This window comes from Danio rerio, chromosome 10, assembly GCF_049306965.1.
Source record: "Danio rerio strain Tuebingen ecotype United States chromosome 10, GRCz12tu, whole genome shotgun sequence".
NCBI classification, from domain to species: domain Eukaryota; kingdom Metazoa; phylum Chordata; class Actinopteri; order Cypriniformes; family Danionidae; genus Danio; species Danio rerio.
The window spans coordinates 4,026,796-4,046,801 of record NC_133185.1 but is presented as its reverse complement, the minus strand read 5'-3'; the positions used below and the strand labels follow the sequence as shown (position 1 = coordinate 4,046,801).

Here is a 20,006-nt window from a genome sequence, read left to right as displayed (position 1 = left end):
ATGATGATATTTGCAGGGCTTAAACTGATATTATGAGGGAGAATGAACCAGGAAAATAATACAGCCTCAAATGTAGTTTAAAAGATTACAGTTTAAAAAAAGGTTTATGATTATCCCAAAATTGTAAAATTCTGTCATCATATTTTTTTAAATATACACTCACCGGCCATTTTATTAGGTACACCCTACTAGTACCAGGTTGGACCCCTTTTGCCTTCAGAACTGCCTTTATTCTTCGTAGCAGAGAATCAACAAGGTACTGGAAATATTCCTCAGAGATTTTGCTCCATATTGACATGATAGCATCACACAGTTGCTGCAGATTTGTCGGCTGCACATACATGATGCCAATCTCCCGTTCCACCTCATCCCAAAGGTGCTCTATTGGATTGAGCTCTGGTGATTGTGGAGGCCATTTGAGTACAGTGAACTCATTGTCATGATCAAGAAACCAGTCTGAGATGATTCACGCTTTATGACATGGTGTGTTATCCTGCTGGAAGTAGCCATCAGAAAATGAGTACACTGTGTTCATAAAGGGATGGACATGGTCAGCAACAATACTCAGGTAGGCTGTGGCGTTGACACAATCCTCAATTGGAACTAATGAGCCCAAAGTGTGCCAAGAAAATATCCCCCATACAATTACACTACCACCCCCAGCAGTGGCGCAAAAAGGGGGTATGCAGTATATGCGGCGCATAGGGGCGCCACACATGGGGGGCGCCATTGTGCCAAAACTATTTTTGAAATTATCCATATTAAAAGTTTCAAATAATATACACACACACACACACACACACACACACACATATATATATATATATTTGTTAAAAATGTTTATTTAGCATTTTATACGCATGTAATATTGTATTTTATTAAATTAAAAAATCATTCCACCACCCCCCCCACCCCCAATTTTCATACCATATACATATTTTTATGAATTTATTATGTATCATATTGATTCATCGAACTTTTGGTAACTTCTTAGCTCAAAACTATTTTAATTTTAGCTACAAACAAAGTTATAACATTTCAGTTAAATAGAACATTTGTTTGTTTCTGTTTTTTTTTTTTACACTAAACATTTGACAGTCTTTTTTATTTGACTTTTAGCAGTTTCAGTCAATTGTTCTTGCAAATACAGACCTTACACTTCTCAAAGTATGCATGTGAGAAGTAATTGCAATGTTCTTTTGCCCTTTAGGACTCCCATGTCTATCATTTTGTTTTGACAAATGTAGTACAAAAAGTCCAAAAGCAAGGCTAGTCAAGGTGATATAATCATTTAGTGAGGGAAAATTAAATTGAGAAGAAATTTGGGGTGGTATGAGATGCATTTCTTTGCGACTTAACATGCTTAATGTAATTATACCTTTTACTACTTCATACTATTTCAGTTGTGTTCAGAACTGCGAAACTGTATTTTTTGAAGCATATTGATATCTTTATGAAAAAATATCTTTAATTTATTGATGGAAATATTTTCCACATTTTATCACTTGCCTGTTATAAAATATAGTTGGATTGAAGGGGGGCGCGCAAAAGTTGAAGCCGCATACCCATCAGTAAATGTGCAGTTGCGCCCCTGACCCCCAGCCTGAACCATTACACCACCACCCCCAGCTCCCAGTAGTGTGTGTGCTGCTGTAGCCCATCCGCCTCAAAGCTGGATGTGTTGTGTGTTCAGAGATGCTCTTCTGCAGACCTCGGTTGTAGCGAGAGCTTATTTGAGTTACTGTTGCCTTTCTAACAGATGGAACCAGTCTGCCCATTCTCCTCTGACCTCAACAAGGCATTTGTGCCCACAGAACTGCCGCTCACTGGATATTTTCTCTTTTTTAAACCATTCACTGTAAAGCATAAAATCTATAATATAGTCTCCTGTTGCTATTCCTCAGAAAGGTTTTTAACATGCTGATAGTCACTGTAAAATCTCTCCAACTAGTTAGACTTTAAATTCATTCCCTTTAAAGCTCAGCTCTGCCCGAATCAAAGCAATTTCTTTGCTAACAAAATCATAACTTAACAAAAACTACAAAGACTCCGCTATGAGTGGCATTCCTGTTATTATATATAATCCAGAGGTCTCATCTGACAGTTCAGTTGAGTGTTGAGTAACAGTTAGATGCTGATGTCTGCAAGGCTACTATTAAAACCTTTAACATTTGTGTTGTTGTTGTTGTTGTTTAAGGCAAGACAGATCTAGCACAGTTTAATGCTGCTTTTTTCAAGATAAACTAGCCAGCTTAGCGAATAGATGGTTTCTAAAATATATTTTGCACATTGCTATTCAAAATGACCCGAATTTAAATGCTCCACTGTACATCATAACTAGACCTCTAGAGATTTGAGGCGGTGTGTTTTTAATGCAGTATATGTCACGCTAACGCTGAGCCTCTTTTCAGCGCGTCTCTCCGAGGAGAAGAAGATTACGGTGTGGTCTGAATATTGCTCTGCAGGGACAGGGTGCGAAAGACGCAGTGCAGCATGGGAAAACAGCCCAGCGGTGGGTTATTATAGCTTTGGCGTTCAGATGGGGGAAGAAACTCACAAATATGAATCAAGTCTTTCGAATGGGTCGTTTGGATTGCATAAGGCGCTTGGATTTCAAAACAAGACATGTTCGCTCTGTCTGAAGCAATTCAGTGATCTGAATGGAATTTCCTTCTCTTAAAAGACCAAGCAGTTTCTTGTGCTTCACAACGTGACTGTTGATTATAGTGCTGTAGCGGAAACCACTCGCAGGGTTCCCGCTCGAAACCAAACAGCAAATCTCCTGACTTTTACTGACTAGAATGCTGAACTTACTGTACATGAATTACTTGCCACAGATCTTGAAGACAATTCAATCTTGCGAACATGTGTCTTATAGCGACCCTGAGGAGAATAAACTGGTAAAATAAATGTTTTTTTGTTCGCTTGTTTTATATGCCCATAAGAAACATTTATTGTAGCTTGATAATATTACAACACTAAAGACATATCTGTTTTAAAGGGTGTTTTTTTGCAACCCAGTCTCATTCTGGAAATGTAGCCCTGCGGACGTTTCTGAAGACCGTGATTTACGTGGCCGAAGGTAAATCTGGCCGCATTTCGTTTTTTTTTTTTTTTCTTGAGCGAACGCAACGGGGCGGTGTGTGACGCCGCTCCTCTCCTCTTCTTCGCGCTCGCCGACTGGGCTGATGGCTCGCCTCCATGTGGAGGGGTCTCCCACCGCAACAAGTTTGTCTGCTTAGCTCGTGGCGTTACGTCGGCGGAGCGGAGGCGGCGGCGACGACCGGGTACGAGTCCGGGGAAGGGCGGTTCCAGAAATCAGGTAAGATGAAAAACAGAATCCAAAAACTAAAAGCGAACAAGTTCGCGACGGGGCGAGAACACGGCGAGATGCGAAAATGTGGTCAAAATCGGACGAGGGCTTTTGCTTTTCTTATCTGGACAGCTTTTGCAAATCGTCGCTTGGGTTTAAGGAAGGAGGAGGAGGGTGGCTGGGTCGCTCGGCCGCCCAGTTGATCGTTCAGTTATTCAGTCAATCAGACAGATGGTCGCTTGACAGTAGCCTCCGGTGGCTTTTCAGCAGAACAGCGCGGGCGCGAATGGCGCGCACTCCCGAGAGGTGTTTGAGACGTGAAAACAAAGAGCGCACAGCGGCCTCTCACGGATTCGCAAAAACAAAAACTGCACAAATACGTACCTCCCGGGACGTATTTTGCAGTCTCCAGAAACGTCCGCAGGGCTACCTTTCCACCATGAGCCTGGGTTAGTTTTTTGGTACGTCCTGGGGCCGCTGTTGTCTTTAGGAGATGATGGAGCTCTTCGGTTAAATCTAAATAAACTGTTGAAATACATATTTCTGTTTGTTTGTTTGATATGCGCATAAGAAAAAAAATGTGTAGCTTGATAATGTTCCAACACTAAAGACATATGGTCTGTTTTGAGGGTTTTTGTACCTTTCTGGACGTCTTGGGACCACTTTTGTCTACGGAGGATGAGGGAGCTTTCCAATTTTATCTAAAATATCTTCATTTGTGTTCTGAAGGTGAACGAAGGTCTCAGGGGTTTGGAATGCCATTAGGGTAATTAATAATATCATTTGTATTATTGGGTAACCTTTAAGTAATTTACCCTTTAAGTAATTGGCAGGAATAAAATGGAGCTGAAAAATAGGCTAACAACAACAATGGTGTTACTGTTATTAAGTGAAACAATGAAATAAAAAAATGATATAAAAAAATTTGATATTAATAAACAAAAAAATGTCTGATATTCCATTATTTTGATAAAAAAAAAATCTATATATAAAATTTCTCTGACTTTTAATGTCTGGATAAGACCTTTTAAATATCCAAGATATTAAAATAATTCCATGACCTGTGGAATTTCTGCACTAGACTGTACAGTGTCAAAAAAACTTCATGTTGCAATTAGATTTCTGAACACTAATGCTGTTTTCACACCAGATGCGCAACGCGCGGATAAATTGCGCTATTCGCCCGTAAATAGCCGCATGAACATTTGAGTTTACTCGCTTCATTCGCGCGTCAAATCCGCTTCCACGTCCAGCCTTCCACAAGCTTCTCACAATAGTTTGAAGGAATTTTGGCCCATTCATCCTGACAGAATTAGTGTAACTGAGTCAGATTTGTAGGCTGTCTTGCTCGCACAAGCTTTTTTTAACTCTGCCCGCAAATTTTCTATAGGATTGAGATCAGGGCTTTTGTGATGGCCACTCTAAAACATTTACTCTGTTGTCTGTTGACATTTTAACAAATTTGGCAGTATGCTTAGGGTCATGGTCTGTTTGGAAGACCCATTTGTGGCCAAGTTTTAATTTCCTGGCTGATGTCTTGAGATGTTGCTTCAGTATTTCTGCATAATGTTCTTTCTTCATGATGCCATCTATGCTGTGAACTGCACCAGTCTCTCCTGTAGCAAAACAGCCCCACAACATTATGCTGCCGCCCCCATACTTCACAGTTGGGATGGTGTTCCTAGGCTTGTAAGCTTTCCCCTTTGTCCTCCAAATGTAACACTGATCATTATGGCCAAACAGTTCAATCTTAGCTCCATCAGACCACAGGACATGTCTCCAACAATTATTCCCTTTCCCAGTGTAATTCAGCAAATTTTAATCTGGCTTTTTTGTTGATTCTGGCTTGTTGATTTTCCAATGTTGTCACACAAGGAAGCAGTGTGTTTGAGGTTTTCCTTAAATACTATTCTACAGTTGTGCCTCCAGTTAACTCAAATGTTGTTGATTAGTCAATCAGAAACTTCCTAAACCTTGACACCATTATCTGAGCTTTTTCAGAGGCAGAATAATCTTATTATATGTAAACTTGACTTTCAAGAAAAGTTATAACAATTTCTCAAACAATATATCTCTCATTATTCTGCTATTAAGCACAACAGAAACAAATGTGATAATCCTAACTTACCTAAAAGAGAGCAAGTTTAGTCAAATTAACATCTGACTTTTTTTTTAAATAGTTATGTGCCTTTTTATACAGTGAATGTGAACTTCTGGTTTCAACTCTACACACAAAACAGTTTCTTAAAGTTACAAACGTTATAATTTTGTGTGCCTGAATGCTCGACATTGCTGCGATGTGACTATTGCGGATGCACACATTGCGATATCAATGCTGAAACAATATACTGTGCAGCCGTAACCTCAACAGCTTAGATGCTGCAATACGCACTTGAATTCGGTCTGATAAATCCACTACAAAAAATATACACTGTATGTTCCCATTTTTATGTCAAACTGTTAAAATGACCTCAATATTCCCGAAATTGCCTTATTTTATATCATTATCAAAGAAAGCAACTTCTTTATCCCTGTATCTTGGTTAGACATGATCAGAGAAGATCAACCGGAGCTTAAAAGCAGGTGAGCGCAGCGTCCTCCCGCTGCGCGCTGATCTTAAAATTGCAAGTCATTGCATGCTTCAAATTTGCATTCATACACTGCTTCATGCATAATCCTTCAGTCTGTGTTTAAACAACACAGTCCGCGGCATCTGTCTTTGATCAGTGCTAGGCCTGCGCGCGGCACGGACGGAATCAGATTTAAGAAATAAAGACAGACAGGGTGAATCTGCATGAATTATCACCCCCTTTGAAGTCCCATCGGCCCCCCGGGAGGAACAGCCAGGTGTGGGACCATGCAGTTTCCCCATACCTGCTCATCTGCACCACTCAAAAAATATGTTTACACTTAATAATAATGAGCTGAATTGACACAATTCTTGATTTGTTGTTGTTGTTGTTGTTGTTCAAATCAACTTAAATTTGTACAAATAATTAAGTTAAATTAACCAATTTGTATTGGGACAACATAAAGGAATTGGAACTCTGCCTTTTTTGAAGTGAGGGATGCACAATATAAACCTAGGATCGTTTCAGTATTGATATCGCACTATATCTGAAAAGTTATAGTGATGCTGTGTTCACACCAGACGCGGAACGCGCGGATAAATGGCGCTATTCGCGCGTAAATAGCCACGTGAACATTTGAGTTTACTCGCTTCATTCGCGCGTCAAACCCCGCTTCATTCGCGTGTCAAATTCACTTCAGAACAGGCGCGGATTCGCATGATGGGCAGGGCTTCTGTCTGCCCGAAGACTTTAGCTTCATAGCTAAATGGCTAACATGGATTTTATGAAGAAAATAAAAGTGTTTATGTGCTTTATGAAGACTAAAAAACAGCATCAATACGTTTAGGGTCGTGTCTGATTCCACTACATTCTTTCAGAGGTGCATCCAGCTCTGTGAGCTCATAAACTCCTCCAGAAACTTAACCTGGATGACAGAGGCTTTCAGCGGTGCTTCTGACTGAGCCCAGCCGAGTTTGATGAACTGTTGTCGGTGAAGGGTGGAGGATTTCCCTCGGAACACCTACAACAGGTTCTACGTCACAATCACACCCCCACAAGAGCAAGCTTCTGATTGGTTAACGCGGCGCAAATGTTTGCTGAAGTTCAGATTTTTGAACTCGAGAGATTCGTGCGAAACGCTTGTTAAGCGCGTCATACGCGCAAAGCGCTCAATTCGCCCCGCGCAATTTGTGTCATTCGCGGCGCACCATTCGTGCGTATAGCGCCGCAGGACGTCTATTCGCACGTTTGCATTGACTTAACATGTAAATCACTCACGCTTGACGCGCGTTCTGCGTCTGGTGTGAACACAGCATAAGGCAGGAGCCACAGAACACATCTGACTTGTAGAGTCACTGCTACACTGTGAACAAACGCTGGGTTCCACACAATTCTTTCATGTTGTCCCAACACAAATCGATTACGTCAACTTTGTTTTCACAAATTTAAATGGACTGAATATTGAACAGGTGGTGGAGTGGGTAGCACAATCGCCTCACAGCAAGAAAGTCGCTAGTTCGAGCCTCAGCTGGGTCAGTTGGCATTTCTGTGTGGAGTTTACATGTTCTCCCTGTGTTGGCGTGGGTTTCCTCCGGGTGCTCCGGTTTCCCCCACAAGTCCAAAGACATGCGCTAGGTAAATTGGGTAAGCTAAATTGGCCGTAGTGTATGTGTGTGATTGAGTGTGTGTTTCCAAGTGATGGGTTGTGGCTGGAAGCGCATCCGCTGCGTAAAACATGTGCCGGATAAGTTGTTGGTTCATTCCACTGTGACAACCCCGGATTATTAAAGGGACTAAGCCGAAAAGAAAATGAAGTTTAAATGTTAGAATGTTCTAAACGAATAGGGCCTAGGGGGGATAACCGGGATTAGAACACAGCCAGGTAGAGGTGTGCATTTCCGTGGGAGCCGATCAGATTTCTGCGGCGTGGGAATAAATTTCTGAATAAAGCGCGGGAGCGGTCGGTAACTGGTTTAATTTTGGACGGGAGCGAGCCGTCTAGCAATATCGCTCCCGACTACCGAGTGAACGAGCAGGCATATGTATGTGTGTGAACGAGACAGCGTGATGCTGCTTAGCTTGTTTGTTGCTGTGTGTGTGTGTGTCTGTGTGTGCGCGCGAATGAGAGAGAGAGCTTCGTCTGTGTGTGTGTGTGTGTGCTTGGTGCTTATGTGTGTGTGTGTGTGTGTGTGTGAGAGACTCTGTAAAGCTGGGGGGTTTTCGGTTTTGTTCTCCCCCCGCTCTTTAACGGGATCGGGCATGACGGGTAGAAAACAGGGAGGGTCAGGCAGTGGGACAACAAATGCTGAATATAAGTGGGAGCGGTTGGGTTCGGGCTAAAACCTGGCGGGAGTGGGCGGGAGTGGGCGGGAGCGTGATTCAAAATTTAGTCCCACGCAGATCTCTACAGCCAGGTACTATGCTTCTAACCACAGCTGTAGATGTGTTGTTGTAAGCGTACAAGTTTTTGATGCTGTTTGCAAATGTTCGTTGGAACGACGGATTTGGGAAATGCCATATCAACTATGTTTGTAATGACGGAACTTGCGACTTTAGTTAACTAACAATGGTAAAAATAATAATAATAATAAATAACAATAAAAATTTGTTAAACACACCCCTGATCAGTGGAGAAGTTTTGACGCAGCGCATCAAAACAAAAAACGAGCATGAGGTATTTCTTTAAAAAAGTACTTTTACGCCAGGCGTTTCGCGCACTGGTGTGCACGATCACATTGGCGCCCTTTATTTAGTCAGGAGGCATTAAGTGTGGTTTATTCATAAACTAATTTCGAGAGGATCACGTGCTTATAATCAACACGGCTGGCTCCTTGTTAGCTCTGTAATCAGCCCTATTAGATGATTACGGAAGCATTATAAATAACCTGAGTTTTTCACTCCAGTTATCTTCGTCTTGAAGCTCCCCCCCTTTCCACCCCTACATCCTCCCACTTTTTCTGATCGGGCGACACAGTGGCCCAGTGGCTAGCACTGTTGCCTCACAGCAAGAACAACGCCAGTCCAACCCATCGGGCTGGTTGGTGTTTCTGTGTGGAGTTTGCATGTTCTCCCCGTGTTCGCGTGGGTTTTCCCCGGGTTCCCCGGTTTCCTCCCACCGTCCAAAAACATAAACCATAGCCAATCGACTAAAACAAATGATCACCCAATACAACCTGAGTTTACACTTCTCACGGTGACAAGCAGGGGAGTTCTCGAGACCTACCTGACCTCGAATTCCCCTCTCGCCCTTCTAACGGGAGGGAGCCCCGGGCTCGAGGATATTACGAGCTCAGGGCTCTCTCCCGGGACAGCATGCCAAATACGCTTTATTGATTATCAGCTAAGTGTGAACTCTTGAAACGTTAACGAATAACACAAGCAAAAAGCGTCCCGGTGTGAACGAGCCTTAAGGCAGGCACTTCTTCTAATAAAGGCCATTCTAATAGAAAACAAGAAGGGAATGCAGGGAAAAGAAAGCCCTCTCAGAAAAATAAAAAACACTTCAATTTAAATAACAAAGGAATTTAAAGACTAAAACCCCACACTTTCAGCGTGTTTTTGCGGCTCTGGTGCACCGCTCCCACTGTTTTTCTCCTTCCCATGGGCCCTCTAAAGGGGTAAAACATGGCTATTGTGCCAACATGGTCATCTATGCGAGGCCAGGAAGGGGAGGAGGCGGTCAGTAAGCGCTGACAGAAGTAAATAGCCTTCTCAGAGCGCCCGGCGTTATTGAGCCTTAATTAAAGTGGACCTCAGCTGGTGACCCTGCCGTGACGAAACCGCAGGACTATTGCTATGACCCTGCCCCGCATGTCACCTCATGTATCTTCACTCCACTGCACTGCGCTATGGCATGCCATTCTGCTACACAGCTCTAAGGTGCTGAGAATGAGACTGGGCATTGTGTTATATACAGGGTATATAACAAATGAAGCTACTTTCCTTGTGCACTGAGAAAAAGGATTCAATTGAATTATAAATTTTTTTTAATGTAAATGTTGCAAACTATTGAGTTATTGATTAATTAAGTTACTAAATGTAATAGTAAAAATATAACCCCTTTCATTCCCGAATGCAGAGAAAATTTCATCGCTCCATTAAAATCACTTGGGAAATATTTTCAAAAGAATAAAATCCTCAGAGGATGGTTAATAATTTTGACTTTATAATAGTTTTGACTTCAATTTCATATGAAATTAAACGGCACATTCATATGCTTTTACCCAGCAAACACACACAACTTCATAATACGATAATATTAGGTTATAGGCCGCCAACAACTAAGAACAATATTATTTTGACGTCAATAAAGACAAGAAATGACGTTGATATTTGGTTGATTTTAGGTTGTGTGGGAAAGTGACCAAAATCCAACGTCGAGACGACATCTTAAACCAACGTCATATTGACATCAAATACTGACGTGTATTTATCAGGTATGGCAACCAAAATTTAACGTCAGATAGACGTTATAGTAGTAACATCCACAAAACGTCAAGCTGTAACATCATTAGACGTTGATATTTGGTTGATTTTAGGTTGGACGTTGGACATCAAGCTGAAGTTGGGTTCTGGGTCAACACGATTTTCCTTTCCAAACAAAATGCAACGTGCCAAAACATTGGGGTTAATAAAACTGCTGAATTATTTTACAGTATTTCAGGCAAGTATATTACAGGCAATTATAACACTTAATATGGATATTGATTAATTAATTTTCCTTCAGCTTAGTCCCTAATTTATCAGGGGTTGCCACAGCAGAATGAACCCTCAAATTAAGTAATTCCACATATTATTTAATTCCTTTACTTTGTAACTAATCACACTCAACACTGCAGGCCATATCTACACTAATAGGTTTTTATTTAAAAACACATGTTTTCTCTACACTTTGGCCTTTCGTTCACACAGAAACAATGTTTTCAAGAAATGAAAATGTGCCTTTTTGCTGTCCAAAGTGGATCAATTTAAAAACAGAAGTAGTATTATTTAATTGTATGGAAAAAAAAATACTTTTTTAAAATATAAATTGAATACTTTTTAAAAACAAAGTCGAAAACAATAATAAAAGCCATTTAAAAAAAAGTTTATTCACTAAAGATTACTTACAAAACAATTACAGATTTTATAAATGTTTAATTAACTTGTAAATTGATGTTAAATTAGAAATACAGTATTATTCTAAGTTGTTGCAAAATATACACAAAGTTCAAGTCAAAATCTTTAGCCCTCCTGTGATTTTGTTTTCTTTATCAAATATTTCCCAAATGATGTTTAACAGAGCAAGGAATTTTTCACAGTATTTCCTATAATATTTTTTCTTCGGGAGAAAGTCTTATTTCGGCTAGAAGAAAAGCAGTTTTATTTTTATTTATTTATTATTTTAAGGTCAAAATTATATAAGAAAAAGTAAAAATAAAAACAGTACGAATCAATTGAGTGCTAATCATTACCTTCATTTGAATAATAGTAACGATAAGATTAACGCACCCAACCAAAGAAGTAACTAAAAAAAACGCAAGCGCGCAGGACAAGCTTCAGTAACTCTGTACACAAAATTATTAGCCCCCTTAAGCAATTTTGTTTTCAATTCTCTACAAAACAAACCACCGTTATACAATGACCTGCCTAATTACTCCAACTTGCCTAATAAACCTGATTAAGCCTTGAAATATCACATGAATACTGGCATCTTAAAAACGTCATTCTAGCAAAGATAAAAGAAAATAGTTGTAATATAAAATTAGTTATTAAAACAATTATTTTGGGGGAAAAAAAAGTGTTGAAAATAACTGTAAAAATACATTAAAAAAAACGTATTGTATTGACACTGCCAGCTCTGACTCCATGTCCTCTTATCACGAGAGTAAGCTCCAAACATACTGCATCTGCATCTCCGCGAGCACAAACACTCGACATGATGGATAAATACAGATAAAAACACTGATGTCTGAAGTCTTTCGCCGTCCCCCAGCTCTCGCCGATGAATGCTGATGAAGCGACACTTGCCTGCGTTCATTTGCCTTCTCTTCACATTCATCACTCGCTGTGGCCTCTCATAAAGGCTCGAGAGGCGTCTGAGTGTGTGTGACGAAGAGGAAAAACATCAACAGCTTTCAATCAACACAAGGACTTACATCCAGTTGATCATTCCGTCGCCACCGCCTAGCTGTCAGGTGTGAAGCACTGGCTCATTGAACAAGTTTCCTCACAACAACGGCAATTTTAATATCTACTGTCTTTTTCCTTACATACAAGAGTAAATACATAAAAACGACCAGATTACAAATGACAAAAACAAACACTTGAAAATGATTAGATCGAATGTTTGCATCTGTACAGAATGCAGGAAAATCCCCTTACAGAAAAGTCACATGAATTTCCCATTTGATCACATGTGGTTCACATGTAAATTCACACAAAAACGTTCCAAATACACACGTTTTCCCATATGATCACATGTGAATTCACACAAAATCGTTCCAAATACACACGTTTTCCCATATGATCACATGTGAATTCACACAAAATCGTTCCAAATTCACACGTTTTCCCATATGATCACATGTGAATTCACATAAAATCGTTCCAAATTCACACGTTTTCCCATAAGATCACATGTGAATTCACACAAAATCGTTCCAAATACACACGTTTTCCCATATGATCACATGTGAATTCACACAAAATCGTTCCAAATACACACGTTTTCCCATGTGATCTCATGTAAATTCACATGAAAACATTCCAAATACACACATTTCCCATGTGATCACATGTGGTTCACATGTGATCCCATGTGCATTCCACATGTGGTTTGTGTGTTTCACATGCAAAATTTCACATGTGCAATTTCACATGCACATGTGATCACATGTGAATTTCACATGTGAAACTCATGTGAAATTTCTTTAAGGGGATCCTCTCTGAAAAATAACTTTTAATTTTTGCTCAATTACATAGAGTCATGAAGCCCCCCTTTTTCAGTTCAAGCCTACCCAAAGACTAGAGCTGCACGATTCTGGCTAAAATGAGAATCGCAATTTTTTTGCTTAAAATAAAGATCACGATTCTCTCACGATTCAGTAGATGTAAAATAAAGGTATGGTAAAAACAAACATCGATAATAATATTATGTGTAGGTCTACTGGTTTTTATAAATAATTCTAATCTACTTATAATAATTCTGATGTTGAATTATTATGTTTGAGATATATGCTTGCAATCTGTCATATTAGACAATTTTGTTCACTGGTAAAATCCGACATTTGCCATGATCAGATTATATTCAACAATATATAGACCAATTACCAACCTACGTCACACGGGTCCCCGGTTGCAAAAAACAGACAGGCTACAATGGGAAAGATGTCGTGTTTTGCGGTAGGATGCCGAAATCGAGTCCATCTCTAGAACTGCTCGATCGTGCAGATTCGCACTCTACAACGTCAGAAAAGTCCGACCCTTCCTATCTGAACATGCAGCTCAACTCCTTGTTCAAGCTCTTGTTCTCTCCAGACTGGACTATTGCAACTCTCTACTAGCCGGGCTCCCAGCTAACTCTATCAAACCTCTTCAGCTGCTTCAGAACGCAGCAGCACGAGTGGTCTTTAATGAACCTAAAAGAGCACATGTCACTCCGCTGCTCATCCGTTTGCACTGGCTGCCAGTTGCTGCTCGCATCAAATTCAAAGCTCTGATGTTTGCTTACAAAGCGATTTCTGGCTGCGCCCCTTATCTGCTCTCACTTCTGCAGATCTATGTGCCCTCCAGAAACTTGCGTTCTGTGAATGAACGTCGCCTCGTGGTTCCATCCCAAAGAGGGAAGAAATCACTTTCCCGAACTCTCGCGCTCAATCTGCCTAGTTGGTGAAATGAACTCCATTACTGCATCAGAACAGCAGAGTCACTCGCTGTCTTCAAGAAACGACTAAAAACTCAACTATTTAGTCTCCACTTTCCTTACTAATCTGCAATTCCCTTTCTGACCCCTCCACTTTTTTAAAAAAAATAAATAAATAAAATTACTAATGTTTTGCTTCTTACACTTTCTTTACATACCTGAAATTTGCCTACAGCACTTATTCATTGTTGCTTTTATAGTTGTGTAAATTGCTTCCTTGTCCTCATTTGTAAGTCGCTTTGGATAAATGCTAAATGACTAAATGTAAATGTATTAATTAATTAATTAGGCAAACGTTGGCCCCTGAACAATAAAGAGAAAGTCCTAACTTCATATTTCCCTGTTTATTTATATTATTCATACTTTCTTCTGGCAGAAACGTGTAACTGGGCAAAGCCACAGTGTTTCAGAGGCCTGTAAATGTTAGGAATGTTACTGTTATTGCAGTTATTGTCCTCGTAGCGCAAGTTTGCAGTTGAACCCGTCCAGGATTTCCACAACAAAACAGCAGCTCGGCTCCACACCCACTACTTCCTGCTATTCTGTTCCAAAAGGAAGCTCGGCTTCTCTGATACTGTCCGCTCGTTCCCACAAAACCTCCCCAGCTAGATGTCGGAGCGCGGTACCAAGTGCTGCACTTGCGGCGTGGGTTAGTTAAAACACTCCCCGCCGCCTCTTAGAGGAGCCCGCTGCTCATAAAGAAAGCAATTTCACACATTTTGGTTCGGTAAAATGGAACCCATGTTTCTGCCCTTTAATGTGTGCCAAAGGAGAAAGTCCCGCCTTTTTGGATCAGTGCAGCAAATTAAAAGTCAGAAAGCAGAAGACGAGCAGCCCTGCATGTCGAGGTTGACGTTCCTTGCTGGGTTTGGGTTTTGCCACATGTGCTTTGGGCCGGGGAGGAGAGGATTGTGTGGTCAGAGCGAGACCAAACCGAAGTACCACTCAAAACGTTTCTTTTTTTCTCTCTCTCTCAGAGCGCTGAGGCTTCCACGCTTTATGAATGAGGAAGAAAAGCTCATTGCAATATCCTTCATAGTAAAGCCAGCATGTTTGGGTGATTACAAAATACTTAGGACTAGAGCTGTTAAAGGGATAGTTCACCCAAAAAAATGTAACCTTAAGTGGTTGCAAACCCTTCCCTGCTGAAAAATCCAGCTTAAACCAGCCTAGGCTGGTTGGCTGGTTTTAGCTGGTCAACCAGGCTGGTTTTAGAGGGGTTTTGGCCACTTCCAGGCTGGTTTCCAGCCATTTGCAGCCTGGTCTTAGCTGGTTAGGCTGGGAGATGACCAGCTTTAACCAGCTTGACCAGCCTAGCAGGCTGGGAGCCCAGCCAAAACCAGCTATGTCCAGCTTAAACCAGGCTGGTCAAGCTGGTTTTAGCTGGATTTAGCTGGTCATTTTCCAGCCTGACCAGCAAAGACCAGGCTGGAAATGGCTGGAAACCAGCCTGGAAGTGGCAAAACCCCTCTAAAACCAACCTGGTCGACCAAAAGAGCCTAGGTTGGTTTAAGCTGGATTTTAGCAGGGTTATGAGTTTATTTGTCCTGTTGAACACTGAAGAAGATATCTTGACGAAAGCTGAGCGCTGACTTCCGTAGGAATAAAAACAAATACTGATTTCCAGCTTTCTTCAAATATGAGACATATGGACATTTGCCAGACAAAAATCCTGCAAATCAAATCCTTTTAGTAATTAATCAAACAAAATGCTTAATCTGAGACTACCGTAAGACTTGCAGTCAAACAAAAAAGGGCTTTAGGCAGATATTGATGTCAATTATGATAAATAATAGCACCGTTAATTGCACTCAAGTTAACTAAAGGATAGCAGAAAGTGTTAATAATTTGTTGGCACAAGAAGAAAGGAAAGCTGTGAGATTCTCACTAATGCTAATGCTAACAGCTTGTCATGCCTAAGCATTTAACAAACATTTCGTATGTAACCTCTTCAGGAGTACAAACAATTCATGACAGAGCTAGAAAATAATAACAGACATACAAAACTAATTCACAAACCAATCTAACTTATGACATTTGCTTAATGATTAAGTTAGCATAACACATAATGCTAGTAGCAGCAGGATGACAAGTTCAAATGAATCATACACTTGAGTAACAAGATAAAAGACACAAAAAATAACAGAAATGTTAATAATTCATTGACAAAAGTAGAAACTAAGACAGTAATATTCTGTCCACTGATAACCTCAAGAGTCCAATAACCAAACCAGGATAGTTTATTGTTAATTAGCAATGACTGCAGAAGCTAATAATAATAAAAATCCCCCGAACAGCAGCTCAACACACCTAGTAAGCACATGGAAATATGTCAGAAATATCTCAGAAAATGAGTCCAACTAATGCAATCCGTTCTATAATTAATCATGATTAACGCTTAATCCTTGTAGCGGTAAGACTGCCGTTAATAAAAGGGGGTTTTAACAGATATCGATGTCAATTATGACAAATAATATGTTCACTAATTGCTCTCAAGTCTGCAAAAGTATCACAGAAAATGTTAATGATTCATTGATACGAGAAGAAAGGAAAGCAGTGAGGTTCCCACCAATGCTGGTAATCTCAACACGGTCAGATATCAGCCAGTTAACCAGCCGGGCCAGTTTATCAACAATTACACAGTAAAAAATTATCAGCAATTCCAATGGTAAAACAAAATTACATCCATAATACTACAGTAAAAATCCATATTCTGGTTAACAGTAAGTTTCATTATTATAGAAGTGTTTATTATTTAATATAAACAAACAGCCGTGAATTCACTTTCCCTGAATTCCCTGCATGACACATTTTATGTTTTTTTTTCTCTCAGCATTTATGTACATTAGACTGTTATTTGACACATAATGTTGATGTTGTAATGTATTTATGCATGTATGTATATATGTATGCGTATGGATGGATGTATGGATGGATGTTTATATGTATGGGTGTATGTTTGGGTGGGTGGATGGATGGATGGATGGATGGATGGATAGATGGATGGATGTGTGTGTGTATGTGTATATATATATATATAAATGTATGTTTGGGTGATGGATGGATGGATGGATAGATGGATGGACGAATGGACAAATGGACGGATGTTTATATAGATGGATGGATGGATGAGTGGATGGATGGATGGATGAATGAGTGTGTGTATGTATATATATATATATATATAAATGTATGTTTGGGTGATGGATGGATGGATGGATAGATGGATGGACGAATGGACAAATGGACGGATGTTTATATAGATGGATGGATGGATGAGTGGATGGATGGATGGATGGATGAATGAGTGTGTGTATGTATATATATATATATATAAATGTATGTTTGGGTGATGGATGGATGGATGGATGGATGGATGGATGGATGGATTGATGGACGGATGGATGGATGGATGGATGGATGGATGGATGGATGTTTAAATATATGGATGTATGTTTGGGTAGATGGAAGGATGGATGGATGAATGGATGGAGGATGGATAGATGTATGGATGGATGTGTGTGTGTGTGTGTGTGTGTGTGTGTGTGTGTGTGTGTGTGTGTGTGTGTGTGTGTGTGTGTGTGTGTGTGTGTGTGTGTGTGTGTGTGTGTGTGTGTGTGTGTGTGTGTGTGTGTGTGTGTTTGTGTGTGCAAAATCATTGTTGCAAAATCAAGCTATAATTGATCAAAATCAATTATGCAAAATCAAGCTTCCAACAAGAAGTAAAGGAGGCTAAAAAATAAACCTAATTCAAGCATAAAACAAGATGCACTTATTATTTTGCAAAAAAAAATGCTTTTTTTACTTAAATTTTTTTAATTGTTTCTTGTCCAAATATTTAAATTTAAATATTACATCAAGAAGCATTTTCTAGACAGGCAAACGATATTGTCTTAGGAAATTTAAAAAATATATATGTGCCAAATTTGAGCGAGTTTTTGCTTAAATCTGCCAAAGGGGTAAGCAAAGTAATGTTATGTCAAAAGAAAATCAAGGTGGCACGGTGGCTCAGTGGTTAGCAAGTTGGCAGTTGGCACTTCTATGTGGAGTTTGCATGTTCTCCCCGTGTTGGTGTGGGTTTCCTCCAGGTGCTCCAGTTTCCCCTACAGTCCAATTGAATGAACTAAAATGGCTGTCGTGCATGAGTGTATGTGAATGAGTGTGTGTATGGTTTCCCAGAACTAGGTTGTGGCTGGAAGGGAATCTGCAGCATAAAACCTATAGGCTACTGGAATAGTTGGCGGTTCATTTCGCTGTGGCGACCCCTGATATATAAAAGACTAAGCTAAATTAATAAAAGAATTATTAAAGAGCTTAATTTTTACTCATTATTTCTGAAAATTAGTTTTATTTGCTCGTCTACAAAATGTTTCTTGATTTAATTTGTAGATATTTGGACTAAAAACAAGACAAGTATTGAAGCGTTTTTTTGCAGTGTATCTTTTCCTCAGTCTCAAATAAATATATCCTGATTTTAATGTGTAGACATTTGAACTGGAACACAAGACTGCAGAATGTAAAAACTGAGCTTTGAGGGACGTCTTCTGTAAACCTGCAACCAATGAAATGCAGCCACACCCGCAAACTTACCTTCGGCCATTTAGGGTTGAGCAGGCGGGCTTTGACAGCGTCGTCCAGGGCGGTCTGGTACTGGCCCAGTTTGAGGTGGGCGGCCGAGCGGTTGCTGTACAGGATGCAGTTCTGCGGGTCGGCGCGCAGTGCTTCGCCATACAGCTTGACGGCTGTCTGGAAGTCTCCCAGCTGGCAGGCCTCATTGCTCTGCCGCACCTTCTCCATGAACTCTGCCTTGCTGAGGCCCGGGCCTTCAGATGCGGCGTGGACAGCCCTGCCCAGTGCTTGTGGCGCAAACAGGCCAAACTGACCAGGAAAAATACAAATCAGACGCATTAGTGGATTGTGAGATAATTGGACTTACACTTAAACCAAACACAAAAGGCATTTGAAACCTGGCTTGGACGGACGGACAGGCGGACAGACAGACAGACATGGATGGATGGATGGATGGATGGATGGATGGATGGATGGACGGACGGACAGACAGACAGACAGACAGATGGATGGATGGACGGACAGACGGACAGATAGATGTCGCCTCACAAAATTTCAATAAACTATAAATAAATGCAACCCAAACATGACACAACTTATTAGTATAAAGCCGTCAAGGTACAACAATAAAAACCGTCTTTGATAAAGCGTAATGAACAGTTACGAAAGAACTCCATTTACATTATAAGTGGACTCAAGGAGGAAAAACAGAACATGGCCCATTTAAATAAGAGGGATGCTGACTCATGTTCCGTTCAGTTCACCTCTGATGTATTTGTATGCTTACATCTGTTGTGTTTGACGTGTAGCTAAGCAGCTTTGCGGGGTTTTGGGATTATATTGGCAGGGGCAAGCACAAAGCGATCGCAGAACAAACCTTTCTTCTTAATCTCCTTGAGAGTACCAAGGAAACTCTTGAAAAAACACACAAAAAACTCAAGAGTACAAGGCTGAAGAACAGGCCATGAAACAAGGCCATGAAAAATATCACAACAGCATACATCACTACAGAAATGCAAGAGCACTACAAATGAACATGCTTTAAGGTGTTGTTTACCTAAAAATGTAAGTTTACTGTACTGTTGAAAACTTTAATCACTTATTTTCATAGCAGGAATATTAAATGCTATGGAAGTTCATATTTTAGAATAAAATTTATATTTTTTATTTATTTATTTATTTTATTAATTTTGTATACTATATTTAATCTATTTTATTTTTATTTTATTCATTTTTATTAGTATTTTTATTTTGGTCAATTATTTTTTTATTATTTAATTTTTATTTTATTTTATTTTTTATTTTATTTTCATTTTAGTCTATTTGTATTTTTGTTTTTTATTTGATTCTATTTTTTTAGTTTTAATTTAATTTTATTTTGTTCTATTTTCTTTTCTTTTCTTTTTTCTTTTCTTTTTTTATTTTAATTTTTTTATTGTTATTTTCTTTCATTATTTTATTTTATGTTTTGTTCTATTTTACTTTATTTTTATTCTATTGTGTTTTATTGTTATTGTTATTTTATTTTTATTCTATTTTTTATTATTATTTTATTTTTAAAGATAAAGTATTGTGAATGCAATTACATTTTCGATCACTCTATCCAAAATCTAAGCACTTTTCAGAAAAAAAAATTAACTAAAAGAACGAA

At 39.6% G+C, this 20,006-nt stretch overlaps 1 protein-coding gene across 2 annotated transcripts in view; it reads right to left on the bottom strand.

The window, feature by feature from the left end:
• ttc28 (tetratricopeptide repeat domain 28) overlaps positions 1 to 20,006 on the bottom strand; it is a 501,039-nt gene that overhangs the window by 467,010 nt on the left and 14,023 nt on the right. For both annotated transcript variants that reach the window (XM_073914331.1, XM_073914332.1), the window contains exon 2: positions 18,377 to 18,664. In XM_073914331.1, the coding sequence (XP_073770432.1) occupies positions 18,377 to 18,664 (288 nt within the window). The remainder of the gene's footprint in view (positions 1 to 18,376; positions 18,665 to 20,006) is intronic.